This window comes from Oryx dammah, unplaced genomic scaffold (genome assembly GCF_014754425.2).
Source record: "Oryx dammah isolate SB20612 unplaced genomic scaffold, SCBI_Odam_1.1 HiC_scaffold_13, whole genome shotgun sequence".
NCBI classification, from domain to species: domain Eukaryota; kingdom Metazoa; phylum Chordata; class Mammalia; order Artiodactyla; family Bovidae; genus Oryx; species Oryx dammah.
In genome coordinates this window covers 287159-303113 of record NW_024070197.1, presented here as the reverse complement: position 1 = coordinate 303113, position 15955 = coordinate 287159, and the positions used below count along the sequence as shown (strand labels likewise).

Here is a 15955-nt window from a genome sequence, read left to right as displayed (position 1 = left end):
AGGGCTTCCTCGCAGCACTTGCAGGGTTCTACCTGCTTTAGCCACATTAGCTCATTTAGAAAACGGGTGGACTTACACCCACACAGACACCACAGGAAACCGAGCAAGGGTTTCGAGGGAACCCGTTGTGTGATTCGGAACATTCGGGCAGGCAGCTGTCCTCCTGTGCCAGCACATACAGCAAAGTGGCTCATCTCTGCCTCAGAGTGAACGGGGCAAACGGCAACGTCCACGTGTTCTGGAACCCACCAAGCCTCCGCCGGTCCGGGCTCCACGTGCAGCCCAGGGAGGCCCAGGGCCCTCTCAGACGCACAGACTCTCTCCTTCTCATGGTCTCCTGGTGCCCGGCCAGGGCCAGGCTGAAGTGGAAGTTTCCAGCAGCCCTGCCCACCGAGAGCTCCCTGCTGCGGCTCTTGAGATGGTCTATGAAATGGCGGGCCCCCCTCAGGCCCCCAACAGGGCCTGCAGGCCCCTGGCTTCCCTCGGGAGCCCCGACCCCCACCCAGGCTCACCTACTGCAGGGCAGCAGATGGCTGGAAGTGCCCCGGTCTGGCCTGGCCACGGCAGGTGCCTTCTTCATGTGGCACTGCCAGCGGCTGCTCCTGCCGGAGACACCCTGGGGCCCTGCCCACCCACAGCCTCGGCGCAAGGCCTGTTTCTTCCCCAGTCTTGCTGCAGGGTGCCTGGGGGGATGGGCAGTCGGGCTCTCCCCAGCTGTGCCACTCTCCTGGCTGGCTCCTGGATGACTGACAGCCTGCGGGCTATGGTGAGAAGGCCTGGTCCCCCTCCTGAGCATCCAGAAACTTATGCAGCTGGCTTTCCTCCCGCATGGCAGTGCCCCCAAGGAGCAACTGAGAATTTCTCTTGCGAGCGTCTCAAATGCCCTCTGCTTTCCCGCCGCTTCCTGGTGCCTGAAACAAGGTCATGTGAGTGGCCCTGACTCACGGGGCTCAGAGAAGGAGACGGCTATGGGAGCAGGTGTGGGTGAGGATGGAGGGTCTGGGCAAGTGGGGAGGAGTGGGCAAAGGCATGCCGTCGTCGACGAACTGAGGGAGCCGTGGACTCGGGCAGGATCAGTCGCTGAGGGTCATGGCGCAGGCCAGGGTGGTCCCCAGTCTGCTTTCCCATCTCTCAGTCCCTGAGCGTGTGGCTGCCTGAAAGACCCTCGCTCCCTGCCCACCTTATCGCTGAAGCGGCCACGTGACTCAGTGCTGGCCCCAAAGCACGGGTGGAAGGGCTCCCACCGCCGTGAGAGCTGGGCCGCTCAGCCCAGACTGTGTGCTGACGCTGGCAATGGACTGTCTGAACCAGGACTGTCACCAGGAAGGGCCAAACGCACCCATGTTGTAACTAATGTTACGCTTGAGACCCCGGCGATGCACGTCTCCTGTGATTTATGCCCTTGGGTACACCCGCTGCTATGCCCGAGCCCACCCCCGCCCACGCACACACATGTACAGTGGACATCAGCACGCATGCGGCAGAGGCTTCATAAGCACCCGCGCAACGGTACTTGCTGTGTTAGTCGCTCAGTCGTGTCCGACTCTTTGTGATCCCGTAGACGGTAGCCCAGCCAAGAACACTGGACAGGGCTGCCATGTCACAGTGCCTACCCTCCTGGAGTGCTCCCTCCTGAACCCAGCTGCCTGCCACACCGTGAGGCAGTAAAGCAACATGAACAAGAACCCGGGCTAACAGCTTCAGCTGAGCTCGGTGCCAAGGGCCAATGCCAACTGCCAGGGGTGAGTGCGGCCACCCGGGACACGCCAGCCTGACTCAAGCCTCCAGGTGACACGGCCCAGCAGAAGGGCTGCCCAGCTGACTCGGTCAGTCCACAGAATGCTAGTGCCTAACACTGCTGTCCTTAAGTGACTGCGCTCTGGGGTGGTTTTAGTGTACGGCAGGAGATCCTGCAGCAGCCAGCGTCTGGGAAGGACAGGTGGTGGGCGGATGAGCGAGGTCAAAGTGGAGATCTTGACTGAGGATCTTGGGAAATGTGTTCAATGTCAAATACATTTAGCATGTCTTTAAGACAGGGTGGGGTCCCAACTGAAGACCCCCGGGGGGGTAGGATTCTTGAGACCAGCAGGGCTGGGGGAGGGTGAGCAGGGACGTCGCAGAGGGAGGTCTCGCCCGCAGCGGTGGTGTCTGAGGCTCTCTTTCCAGCAGGCCCTGCCGGCCCCCTACCCCGCGCTCCCCTGTATGCAGGCACATCTGGAAACCAGCTCCTGAAGCAGCAGGGCAGCCGCAACTGAGGCTCCTGGTCCAGAAAGGCCAGCCCCCCGCGTCAGGCCCACAGCGAGATGCTTGGGGAGCACCGTCCTGGTTCTGCCCAGATGCCCTGTTTCCCCGCCCGGCCCAGGGCTCCGCAGCTGCAGCACTGCCAACCTTCTCGGGGCCAGGCCCGCCCTGGGCATGCAGGGTGCTGCACGGCACCCCAGCCTCTCCCTTGTAGATGCCAGGACAGACACCCAAAGTGGCCCCCAGACACTGCCCACCACCTGCGCTGAGGACCAGTCCTTTAGTCCCCAGAGGCTCTTCTGTCCCTCCAACGCACACAGGCTCCGCGCCTGCGCTCGAGGTGGCAAGGCCACAACAGGGCAGACAGACATCGACAAAACCAACGCAGGAGATGAGATCGGAGTCCTGGCTGGTGGGAGCGGGAAGCCAAGGAGTGCAGACGCAGCAGGAAGGGCGAGGAGGGGAGCAAGAGCACGCTGGGCACAGCCAGAGGGACAGGGAGGAGGCTGCAGTGGCCGCAGCGGGCTGGGGGGCAGCGTGCGGCCAGGGGCCACTTGGCCAGGACCCCCCAGGAGGCGATGGGAGGGCTTGCGTCAGAGCCCCTCCCTGATCTCGGGGAGCTCGTTCCCCCACCTCCAGCCTCAGGCTCAGGACCAGGCTCACCCTCGCTTCCCGGGGAGGCGGCAACCTGGGTGCCCACCCTGCTCCTCCTCTGGCTTCCCTGGGGCGGCTGTGGGTGCGCTGATGATGGGGGAGATGCGGATAAGCCAGGGTGGACGGGCCTGGGAGCGGCCAGGAGAGAGGGCCCTGCGGCTTCCACTCAGCCTCCGTGAGCTCGGCCTCTCTCATCTCCACGACGTCCCCCTGTTCTTCTGGAACAGGGTCTGGAGCCGGAGAGGCTGGGACAAAGGAAGGCAAAGCTGAAGACATTGGATCTCACGGCTTTTGTTGTTCAGCTGCCAAGTCGTGTCCGACTCTTTGTGACCCCATGGACCGCAGCTCGCCAGGCCTCTCTGTCCTTCAGCATCTCCCAGAGCTTGCTCACACTCATGTCCATTGAGTCAGTGATGCCATCCAGCCATCTCATCCTCTGTGGTCCCCTTCTCCTGCCTTCAATCTTTCCCAGCATCAGGGTCTTTTCCAGTGAGTCAGCTCTTCTACCACAAACCCAGCAGCTTAATATAATGCAGATTTATCTCACAGCCTTAATTACCTCAGTGGCCTTCCCCCCGACGAGAACCGCCCGGGGCTCTGAGGCCACCCTGACCAGCGGCAGCAGGTCACAGTGCTGCTCAGCCTAGGAAGGAAGCCCTAGGTCCTCCTAGACCTCTCTGTGGCCTACTCCCATCTTCCATGGGAACACCCTCTCATACTCCAGGTTCTGACGAGAGAAATTATCCTCATGCCCTGAGCTGTGGATGCTAAACCCAGAGCAGGTTATGCCTGGACGCTCCTGTCCATGGGGGGCGGGGGTTCCCCCTGGATACCCCTCCTCCATTCCCCCATCCATTCTTACATAAACTGCCCTGAGACCCTGACCCAGGCACTTCTGGTCTGAAAAAGGTCCAAAGAAACCCCACCTTTTCACTCTTCAACAAATTATTTAAACACCACCACATGATTTGTGATGGAGGAAAAATCACACACAGTCAACAGTCCCTTAGAAAAACCACGTTTATTTCTCTGTGATCAACTTCCAACCTACATCTGTACGTGTGTGTGCCTTTACATGGCTGCAGCGATGCAAATCTATTTTATGCTTTCAGTTGCTGGCCATATTACAAGCATTTTCAATACAACAACAAAATCTTTATCGTTATGATTCCGCATGGCTGCACAAATCATGAGTGTCCCAAACGAACAAGGAGGGGCGGCAAGACAAGCATGACAACTTGGTGTTTTCTGTTTGCTTGGCTCAACAACTCAAGCAATGCCTCGCGTTTCTGAGCAGCAGCCCCTTCCCTCTTGGAGGAATCTACTCAGTCTCCTCTTAGAAGAAACATCATTGTTCATTCAGAAGCAACTTCCTCAGCCAGCTGCCCCTGCTGAAACCAGTCCCCGGCAGCTGGCAGGACCGGAGCGTGGGAATCCATCCAAACAGCAATCTGCGTACCTCTGCCGTCGCTGCAGGGCGTAGCAGTGTGTAGGCTTTTGCTGATACAGATAAAGCACATAAGGGCTCCAGCCAGAAGTCTCCCTCACTGGGCTCTAGGAGGAGTCTGCCTACTGACTGCGAGGCAAACGCTCCCTGTCAAGGCCCCCTCACCCTGATTACAGAAGAGCCTTGCAGCCCCGGGATTCCAGCACTCGGGCAGGCGGCTTCTCCAGGGGAGCGCAGGCTTCGCTCCAGCGTGCGCAGTCACGTTGGTGCACGGCCACGTGTGGTACGCGGGAGTCGTCCATGACGCCGCGGGCACGCCCGCCACCAGCCTGGATTCTCGCCGGGAGCTCCCGAACCCAAAGCCTGAACGGCGTGGCTAGGGGCCATCTCCCGTCTGTTGTTCACCGCAGGGCTCAGAGAAGCGCTGCCCCGACCGGGAGGCGCCACGCCTGGAGGCCCTCCTCCCCTTGAAGGCGTCTGCGAGCCAGTCGGCGGGAGCGCGCGTGGAGCGTGGCTGCGCTCACTCGACGCCCACGGGCTGCCTGCCGGGCTGCGGGCTCCGGCGTCGGCCGAGCGCGGAGCCCCGCCGGGAGGCCGGGGCGCACTGCGGGCAGTGGCCGGGGCCCTCCCTGCTGCGGAGTCTCTGCGGCAGCGCCCGCGGCGGGCTCTGCCTGCAGCGCGCGCCGCACCCCGGGCACGGGCTCGGCGCCTCCCTGGCGTGGGTCCTCCTGTGCTTGGTCAGGCAGGAGCTGTCCCGGAAGGCGCGGCCGCACTGGTGACACTCGTAGGGCTTCTCGCCGGTGTGCGTCCGCCGGTGCCGGATGAGGCCGGCGATGTTCCTGAACAGCTTCGGGCACTGGTCGCAGCCATAGGGCTTCTCGCCCGTGTGCGTCCTCTGGTGCCGGATGAGGTACGCGCTCTCGACGAAGGCCTTCCCGCACTCGGCGCACGCGAAGGGCTTCTCGCCGGAGTGGATCTTCTGGTGCACGGCCAGGTGGGCGCTGCGGGCGAAGGCCTTCCCGCACTCGGCGCACGCGAAGGGCCTCTCGCCGGTGTGCGTCCTCTCGTGCTGGGCCAGGTAGGAGCCGTCGCGGAAGGCCTTCCCGCAGCCGCTGCACTCGTAGGGCTTCTCGCCAGTGTGGATCCGGAGGTGCACGGTGAGGTGCGAGATGTCCGTGAAAGGCTTCCCGCACTCGTCGCACCGGTACGGCTTCTCCCCCGTGTGCGTCCTCTGGTGGAGCACCAGGGACGAGTTCCGGTTGAAGGCCTTCCCACAGTCCGGGCACGCGTGAGGCTTCTCCCCGGTGTGGATCCTCTGGTGCTGCGTCAGAGCCGAGCCATCACTGAAGGGCTTGCCGCACTCGCTGCACCTGTAGGGCTTCTCTCCTGTATGGATTCTCTGGTGCACGATCAGGTTGTAGTTCTTGCTGAAGGACTTTCCACACTCCTCACAGGCGTAAGGCTTCTCCCCAGTGTGAGTTCGCTGATGCAAGACGAGAGAAGAGTTCCGCTTGAAGTGCTTGCCGCATTCGGTGCATTGATGCAGCTTCCCTGCAGGACTGCTACCGCTGCTTTCACCAAGAGACGGACTCGGGGTAAAAAGGGCCCCCGAGTCCCCACCTTCACACGGTTTCTTCCCTCGTGTCATGATTTTCTGTTGGCCAAGAGGGGTAAAGTGGTTGAGAGACTTAACAGTGTCAGGGTATCTATAGGGCTTCTCTCGGGTCTGAGTTCTTCCAAACTGAGTCACGTCCATGGAATGGCTGAAGGCTTTCCCACAGGAGTCCCTGTCACCCGCTCTCTTAGCTGCAGAGCTGTTCTGACCAGCGTGTGAAGCTGGGTCACAATCCAGACTTGTAACATCTGAGCCACGGGCACAGAAACCATTTGTCGCAGGAACTCTCTGACGTGGTGGAAGACCTGTGCTCACGCTCCAATGCTTCCCAAACCCAGGATGTTCAGGAGCGGCCTCCCGGGCCCCTGGCTCCTCCTGAGTTAAGGCTGATCGCCTCAAATGTCCCTCTGGGTTCCCAGAGGCCCAGCTGGGCCCTGGAGTGGAGAGACGAGGAGCCTCTCTCACAGATGCCTCCGTCTCCACGTCACAGGACAGCCCTTCCCCAGGCATGTTCCAAGCTGTCATTTTCAATCTTGTGTCCCAGGCTGGAAAGTAAAGAGTGAAAAAGACAGACTTAAGTACACGAAGCTGAGTCTAGAAGAGGAATGAAAACGGTGACAGGCCAGGTGTGTGTGTGTGTCTTTTCACTTGTTTCTTTTTGAAATTCATGTGTGAACAAGGCGGAGAGACAATGAAAGTCAAGGACAGAGCCAAGAGCGAGTTCCAGAAGAACCACGTGGCCTTTCCCTCTTCCCAGAGATCAGACAGGAGGAACGGTGCTGGGGGTGATGATCACTAAGAGGACTGGTCTGAGACACCGCGGGCCGGGGCCGTGTCGCTGCTCACACAGCAGCGCCATCTCGGCCACTCTGTGCTTGTCCCCGGGACCCTTCCCCACCAGCGGCCAGCACAGATTCCAGAGCAACAGCCGACAGTGGTCTTACGTCAGCACTGAACAGGCAGCCCTCAACCCACCTTTGTGGTCAGAGCTCTGCCTTTATGGACGGGACACAGCACAGGCCTACTTTCCTGAAAGTTCTGACATTCCGAAATCTGTCATCAACCTCCCTGTAAAACTTCCAAGTCCACAGAGCAGTGGTCCTCAACCCCCAAAAGACACCAGGCACCATCTGGGGACAGCTCTGGTTGACACGACTGGGGAGCAGATGCCACTGGAAACTAGGGATGCTGCTGAACACCCTTGAAAACACAAGACGACCCTTCACAACAGAGTGACCAGACCCAAAGGTCAGTAGTGCTGCAGTGGAAGAATCCTACTGGAGGAGGAAAAACAAAGGCAAACAAAAACACAGACTGATCCAGAAGAAGGCGCTAAGGGTGAAAGTTCAGAAAGGACACATCAGAATAGAAAGCATAAAACAGGACATCTCCAATAACAATAAATGTAAATGACTCGGATGGGTAAGATAGAGACACTGTGTCAGACTGTGTTAAAAAAAATCTGTTTGTAACAAACACCAAAAGCAAAACAACACAGAAGATAAAACCAAAGTTTCGAGCAGACACATGCTCTCCAAACAGAGACTGTTGGTTCTTTGCTAACCAACAACAAACCTCAAAGATGACAACACGGCTCTGTAACAGTCTATGTTAACATTTTGCCTGTAAACACAGAGCAAGGTCAGCAAATATAACCATACTGGGTGGGTTTAAAGGGCCTCCTTCAGAAATGGCAATACAGAGAGACTGAATACAGACACACATGAGAATGCAGTCAGCCTGGCCACACAGCTGCATGAAGGACCACCGCCAACAATCAGAGCCAAAGGCCTCCCGCGAGTGGAGCATCCGCGGCGAGTGGAGCATCCGCGACGCTGGCCATAAACCAGGCCAGAGAGCAGGCCCAACAAAGGCCAGACCACAGTCTTCTGACTACACATGCGGTCAAGTTAAAAACCAGTAATAGAAGATGTGGCGGCCTGGGTGGGAGCAGGGCTTGGGGTAGACTGGATACATGTATATGTACAGCTGAACTTTCTGAACTTTCACCCTTAGCGCCTTCACCTTCGCTGTTCACCTGAAATTATTATACCACAACATTGTTAATCAGCTATATCCCAGTACGAAATAAAAAGTTTAAAGTTAAGGGGGAAAAAAATACAGTCACAGAATAAGCACCAAATACACAACAAAATAATTAAGTTTTTGAAAACCCTCTTTATTTGGAAGAGTGAAAATTTGTTTCTCAGTAATTCACAGATCAAATAGAAATCCTGATGAAAATTCGCAAGCACTGAGTTAGAAAACAGAGTACCGAACAACTGATGACGACACAGCTCCAAACACGCGGCAAAGGAAGACGCAGCTAAAGTAGCTCCTCGGCAGAAAACGCTGGTCTTCAACGCCTGGGCATCCGGGGAGGGGGCTAGGGTGGGTTGGTCTGCTTGCTTGTTTGTGGCCGAGCTGCACTGCTTGCAGGATCTTAGTTCCCCAACCAGGGACTGCACCTGTGCCCTCAGCAATGAAAGCACGAAGTCCTAACCACCAGACCTCCAAAGAATTCCCTAATGCTTGTATTTTAAAGAGAAGGCTGAAAGTTAGTGAGATCACTGTTCAAATTTAAGAAGCTACACAGAAAACCAACAGGAGGTGGTAGGAAGGTGATGATAAAGGTAAAAGCAAAAATTACAGAAACAAGGAAACATCCAAGAAGATGAAGAAAAGCGAAAGTTGTTTCATGAAACAACTAATGAAATCATTTTTGACAAGAATATAATCATTAAAAAATAAGAAGCCATACAAGGTGATACTCATCATAAAAGGGGGATTTAATTAAGAAAGAGAAAAAAATTATCAAAATGGCAACGTTGGATTTATCCCAGGAAAGCAAGGACTATGAAACATTAGAATATCTACTGATATGATTCCCCACATTTTCAGATCAACATGGAAGACACCCCCTACACCCAAGAGGAGAGTGAAAAAGTTGGCTTAAAGCTCAACATTCAGAAAACTAAGATCATGGCATCCGGTCCCATTACTTCATGGCAATTAGATAGGGAAACAGTGGCTGACTTTATTTTTGGGGGGCTCCAAAATCACTGCAGATGGTGATTGCAGCCATGAAATTAAAAGACGCTTACTCCTTGGAAGGAAAGTAATGATCAACCTAGACAGCATATTCAAAAGCAGGGCCATTACTTTGCCAACAAAGGTCCATCTAGTCAAGGCTATGGTTTTTCCAGTGGTCATGTATGGATGAGAGTTGGACCATAAAGAAAGCTGAATGCCAAAGAATTGATGCTTTTGAACTGTGGTGTTAGAGAAGACTCTTGAGAGTCCCTTGAACTGCAAGGAGATCCAACCAGTCCATCCTAAAGGAAATCAGTCCTGGGTGTTCACTGGAAGGACTGATGCTGAAGCTGAAACTCCAATATTTTGGCCACCTGATGTGAAGAGCTGACTGATTTGAAAAGACCCTGATGCAGAGAAGATTGAAGGCAGGAGGAGAAGGGGGCGACAGAGGATGAGATGGTTAGATGGCATCACTGACTCAATGGACATGAATTTGGGTAAACTCCGGGAGCTGGTGATGGACAGGGAGGCCTGGCGTGCTGTGGTTCATGGGGTCGCAAAGAGTCGGACATGACTGAGCAACTGAACTGAACTGATATGATTCCCCACATTTTCAGATCAACATAGAAGACACTCCGTACACCCCATCTCAATAAATTCATAAAGTAATCTGAACAAATCTCACCCAGACTCATAATCAAAATGCTCTCAGATTAAAGCAGTAGACCTCTTTACCTTATGTCAATAAACTGATAAAGTATTTTAAGGCTGCATGTTTCCAAATTGGTCTTCTGATTAGACTGGAGCCTGGGTGTCCTACAGCTGTCCTGTGGAAACAAGAGATGGAGAGCACCTCCCTGCATGTGTTTAAGGGGAGGATGAGGGTGTGCACTTAGAAGAAATGAGGTAAGTCACATATATGTCATCATATATAAAACGATACCACTTAGTGAAAATTTTGACACACAAAATATTCTCAAAGTAAAAACATTAAAATGCCCTGGCAACATGCCTACCAAAGCTGTGATCAGAACTGTGTGGAAGGCAACAGGCCTTGAGGAGCAACAGCAATGTCCATTTCATCTATAATAAACACTTCCTCTATTGAAATGAGATTTACATATCACTAAGCAAGTAAAAAGACAAGCTACCAAATCAGAGGAAATATTTACAATGCATGGATAAAGGACTTGTAGAAGGTATTAAAAAAAATTCTGACAGCCCAATAATAACAGGACAACCCAAATTTTTTTAAATAGGCAAAGGATCTGAATGGATATTTCTCCAAAGATGACCAACACATGGCCAGTAAGCACACGAAAAGATGCTCAACATCACTGGTCATCAGGGAAATGCTAATCAAAGCCACAGTGAGACACCACTTTACACCTACTGGTGTGGCCAATATGAAAACAGACGGACAGTAACTGGGAGCTCCCTGGCAGCTCAGTGGTTAGGACTCAGTGCTTTAACTGCCAAGGGCCTGGGTTCAGTCCCCGAGGTGGTGAGAAGTGCCCTGGTGGTTAATGCAAATAGAACAAATTATCTCAAGTATATAGGAGGACATTAAGACAGCCTTCAGAGCAACAGTATTAAATTAGGATAATTAATGAAAAACTGAACTGAATTTCATTAATTAAGGTTGTTTTTAAAATCTATTATTACCCTCATACATATCTGTGTATTGCTATTTTTGGCAGTACAATGATACAAAAATTATGTGGTAAAAAATTCATCCTCATGCTCTTCACAAATTTGGGGAGTTCTCTGTTTCCTCCACACACATACACTTTTCCTCTGACCTGACCTCAGATATTCACAACCACTTCTCTGGAGCCCCATGGCCACCAAAGAAGGTGCTCTTTAAGGCTTTTTACACTGAACGGTGCCCAGCACATGCTGAGACTTCAGCTCTGTCTGGAGAACTGTTTTCTACAACAAATCACCCTCATGTTGCTGCAGGTTACAGTGGAGGGGGTGATGGGTCCCACACCTGTCACCCCAGACCATCCAGACAGCCTGAGTTGCCTTAACTGAGTGAGGTGCTTAGAACCTGCTTCCACCAAGGTACGTTCTTCTCTTCCTATTTAATACACCTGGTCTGGATCCACCCACAACACTCATGTTCCAGCAGGATGCAGTCACACCTCCCCTCATTCAATTTCACTGAGGACAATGAGTTCTGACTGTCCTATTTCTCTTAATCCAAACCTATAATCTCCAGCACCAGACTTCTTCCTATGTCTTTAGGTACCTGTGCCAAGCATTTAAGTACAGAAATACATTGTTAATACAAATGCCTTTTATTGATGCTTTACATTTACTTTTTAAAATTATATGGATATTTAATATTATCCATAGAATTCTTTTCAGGATGGTAAAAGGCACATTGCAACTACTGATCTTAAAGAGTGAACATTACAGAAAAATTAAGTCAAAATGCATCATAAGCATAAATATACAAGCTAAAACAATAAAACTCTTGAAAGAAAAACACAGGCATAAATCTTCAGAAACCTAAATATAACACGAAAAGCACAAGTGACACAGGAGATAAGATGGACTAAACTGCTTGTGCTTCAAAGAATGTTACTGCGAAAGGTAAAGACACGATCCATGAGACCGGACAAATCTGTGAAAATGATATACTTGATAAGGCACTGGTATCCAGAACAAATAAACTATACTTACGATTCAATAATAAAAGATCAATAACCCATTTCATAAATGGGCAAAAGATCCAAATAGACAGTGTTACAAAGAAGATATACAAACAGCCAATAAGCACAATGAAAAGAAGCTTAATATCATTAACCATCAGCTCAGTTCCGTGCAGTCGCTCAGTCCTGTCCAACCCTTTGCGACCCCATGAATCGCAGCACGCCAGGCCTCCCTGTCCATCACCAGCTCCCGGAGTTCACCCAGACTCATGTCCGTCGAGTCCGTGATGCCATCCAGCCATCTCATCCTCTGTCGTCCCCTTCTCCTCCTGCCCCCAATCCCTCCCACTAACCATCAGGGAATTATAAACCAAGACCACAGCGAGATGCCATCTCACCCCCCGAGGATGGCTACAAGTAGTGCCACTCCTCGGTTATCTAAGAGAAATGACATATGTCTACACACACAAAAAAAACCCCAAAACTTGTATGTGAATGTTCACAGAAGCATTATTCTATGAAAGCAACTTAGACGGCTACCATCTGATGGATGGATAAAAAATTTAATATACTCATACAATGGAATATTCTTCATCTATAAAAATGAACCAACTACTAACACATGTTACCATGTGGATGAACCTAGAAAACACTGTTAAGTGAAAGAAGCCAAAACACCAGATTACACATGGTATGACCATCAGTGTGAAATGTCTAGAACAGGCAGATTCAGAGGCAGAAAGTAGGGTAGTGCTTGCCTAGGCCTGAGAGGAACGGAGCAAATGGGAAGTGAGAGCTAATGCTAACGCGCATTTCCTTTCAGAGGATGATGAAAATATTCCAAAACTGATATTGGTAATGGATGCACAACTTAGTGAATTTACTAACAAGCACTGAATTGTGTATCTTAAGAGGGTGTATTATATGGTATGTGAATTATACTTTAATACAATTATTAAAGAAAAAAAAAAAGCAGGTACTGAAACTGCTGGGAGTCAGAATTACTGGTCCAGACTCCACTTGGCATGTTTCTGGTACCTTGAGATTTAAAGCCTATGGAGAATGCCATACAATAGTGTAAAATAAAAAATAAATAAATAAATAAAGCTTATGGCGAATTCCATTCCCAGGTACTCACCTCTGAAGGGCTTTTCCCCCAGTCTCTATGACCCTGCAGAGGAATTCATTCAACCCCGACGACTGGATGTCTGACATCAGAGGCTGCTAGACTTCAGCTGTCTGATGCCATCTGCATGGTCCCTGACATCTCTGTGGACCAAACATGATAATGTTTACTTGTTCAAATGATACATTCTTTAACAAAAATAAACTGTTTGCGACTAATGTTAGCCCTGTCCTAATAAAGTTACCCATCTGATTACCAACTTTGATCCACAGTCTGACTTCATTTCTGATGACTGACTGCTGGCAGCTTTAGACTCCCATTCTCATCACCACCTACCGCCCGGTCTCCTTCTGCAAACTAGGCAAACGAACAAGCAAGCCTGAAAAACAAGAGAGAGCGAGCCAAAGTGCTTTCTCCTCGCGGTTGGCAGGAAGTTCAAACCATCCAAGCCCCAATCAATGCAAGGCCACCATCATCCCGATTCCATTCTGTAATCACTACAAAAGCCCAGAGAAAGACTTCAATGATGGTCCAGTGAGTAGGACTCTGCACTCTCAATGCCGAGGACCTGGAGTTCAATCCCTAATTGAGCCCACAAGCTTCTCACTAATAAATAAAGCCTAGCAAGCTTTTTCGTGGTCTCTCTTGATTTTTTTGGATCACTTTAGGAAGCCTGTCCTGCTCTCCCAAAGTAAGTCTCATCTTGTGAGTAACAGACCTTTTATCTTCTTGGGTTGTCTGTAAAATACAAAAAAGAGTGTGTCTTTATGTGTTTGGGGCTTCTTGGGTTGTCTGTAAAATACAAAAAAGAGTGTGTCTTTATGTGTTTGGGGCTTCTTGGGTTGTCTGTAAAATACAAAAAAGAGTGTGTCTTTATGTGTTTGGACAGTAAAGAATCCACCTGCAATGAGGCAGACGTGGGTTCCATCTCTAGGTTGGGAAGATCCCCTGGAGGGGGTCCTGGCAACCCACTCCAATATTCTTGCCTGGAGAATGGCCATGGACAGAGGACTCTGGCAGGCTATAGTCCATGGGGTTGCAAAGAGTCAGACATGACTGAGCGACTAAGCCCAGCACAGCACAGTATGTGTGTTTGAGACAGGGAGAAAAGGAAGGTAAGCTAATGAGGCAAAGTGTTAATAACTTGATAATCTGAATGGTTTTACAAGTGTTCATTGAACTATTCCTGCAACACTTCTGTGAGTGTAATACTTTTCAAAATAAAAAGTTGGGTAGGAGGAAGAGAAACAAGCAATAGAAGGGAGAAAAGTTACTGGCTGTGGGTGGGAAAAAAACTAAAAAGGCTTGGTATTCAAACATATTTTTACAAGCCCAAGTCCTTAAACTTTTTTTTTAATTGACAAAAGATATAGGAGTATGTCAAGGCTGTGTACTGTCACCCTGTTTATTTAACTTATATGCAAAGTACATCATGTGAAATGTCGGGCTGGATGAAGCACAAGCTGGAATCAAGATTGCCAGGAGAAATATCAATAACCTCAGATATGCAAACGACACCACCCTTATGGCAGAAAGTGAAGAACTAAAGAGCCTCTTGATGAAAGTGAAAGAGGAGAGTAAAAAAGCTGGCTTAAAACACAACATTCAAAATACCAAGATCACGGCATCTGGTCCCATCACTTCAGGGAAAATAGGTGGGAAAACAATGAAAACAGTGACAGACTTCATTTTCTTGGGCTCCAAAATCACTGTGGACAGTGAATGCAGCCATGAAATTAAAAGACGCTTCCTCCTTGAAAGAAAAGCTATGACCAACCTAGACGGCATATTGGAAAGCAGAGACATTACTTTGCCGACAAAGGTCCATATAGTCAAAACTATGGTTTTTCCAGTAGTCATGTATGGATATGACAGCTGGACTATAACAGAAAGCTGAGCACTGAAGAACTGATGCTTTTGAACTGTGGTTTTGGAGAAGACTCTTGAGAGTCCCTTGGACTGCAAGGAGATCCAGCCAGTCCATCCTGAAGGAGATCAGTAGAGTATTCATTGGAAGGACTGACACTGAAGCTGAAGTTCCAATACTTTAGCCATCTGATGCAAAGAAATGACTCATTGGAAAAAGACCCTGATGCTGCGAAAGATAGAGGGCAGGAGGAGAAGGGGACGACAGAGGTTGAGGTGGCTGGATGGCATCACCGACTCGATGGACAGGAGTTTGAGCAAGCTCCTGGAGTTGGTGATGGACAGCCTGGCGTGCTGCAGTCCGTGGGGTGGCAAAGAGCCAGACACGACTGACTGAACTGAACGGAAAGGATCTTTTGGGGTAATGGTAATTTGGATAAAAGTTTGAATTACATTTGTCACAACTCGTCTAGTGGTGCATTTCACTGTAAGTCAGTTTTCCCTCAAAAAATGTAAAGAGTAATACTGAACTCTAATTGATGTTAAGCACAGTGAGGTGTTTGAGGGGGTAAGTAATAATAATAATCTGTCATTTATTTTGAATGTGTCCCCAAAAGATTTTTGAGCAAACTCTGGGGGAAAGTGAGGACAGGGAAGCCTGGTGCCCTGTAGTCCATGGGGTCACAAAGAATCAGACACGACTTAGCAACTGAGCAACAACCCAAAAAGATTAGTGGATGGCTAAAAGGGTGGACAAAGGGAACAAATACAGGGTATACAGCAAGCAGAGCAGATGTTAATGGATTAGAATAAGGACGTACGAGTAAGTCAACTTCACGCTACGTAGAAAAACTTACCCTAACCTACTGGGTGAAGAAGAGCTAAGGAAAGGAACCACTAAACCAAGAAAGAAGACCTCCCTGGTGGTCCAGTGGCTAAGACTTCACTCTCCCAAAGCAGGGGGCTCAGGTGTCAGCCCTGGTCCCGGAGCTAGATTCCACATGCCACAACTAAGACCCAGAGCAGCCAAATAAATATTACCAAAAAAATAAAGTCAAGGAAGAGGAAAGTGAAAAGGCCACTAACAGGTGGGAAAACGCGGTTTTCACTGAGAACCCCGGCAAGACCTGATTTTGCAGCTCGTAGGTGGTGAAACACAGGCGATCTGACACCTGCTGGTCGGCCGGGCGGCGGGAAACCGCACCGTCCGCGGGCGCGACGCCCACACCGGCTCGCCCGGCACCTGGCAGAGGGGCGGCGGCCCCGGGGGTCGCCCGGCGGCCGGGCTCGGACACCGAGCAGGCAGGGGC

At 50.9% G+C, this 15955-nt stretch overlaps 1 protein-coding gene across 5 annotated transcripts; it reads right to left on the bottom strand.

The window, feature by feature from the left end:
• Positions 1 to 3897: 3897 nt before the first annotated feature.
• ZNF329 (zinc finger protein 329) lies at positions 3898 to 15655 on the bottom strand. 5 transcript variants are annotated; one of them, XM_040251779.1, is made up of 3 exons: positions 15503 to 15655; positions 12792 to 12922; positions 3898 to 6502 (listed from the first exon to the last, which is right to left on the bottom strand). In XM_040251779.1, exon 3 carries the CDS (start codon positions 6480 to 6482, stop codon positions 4863 to 4865), a length of 1620 nt encoding a protein of 539 aa, XP_040107713.1. In that variant the 5' UTR covers positions 6483 to 6502; positions 12792 to 12922; positions 15503 to 15655; the 3' UTR covers positions 3898 to 4862. The 5 variants fall into 5 exon arrangements, with proteins under 5 accessions (XP_040107713.1, XP_040107708.1, XP_040107710.1 ...); XM_040251774.1 differs by having other exon boundaries at positions 12792 to 13158; positions 15503 to 15634; XM_040251776.1 differs by lacking the exon at positions 15503 to 15655 and adding an exon at positions 13024 to 13550.
• Positions 15656 to 15955: the final 300 nt, after the last annotated feature.

Bases quoted from the DNA above. Each gene is read 5' to 3' on its own strand.
- ZNF329 (XM_040251779.1), bottom strand. From the start codon at position 6,482: ATGACAGCTTGGAACATGCCTGGGGAAGGGCTGTCCTGTGACGTGGAG.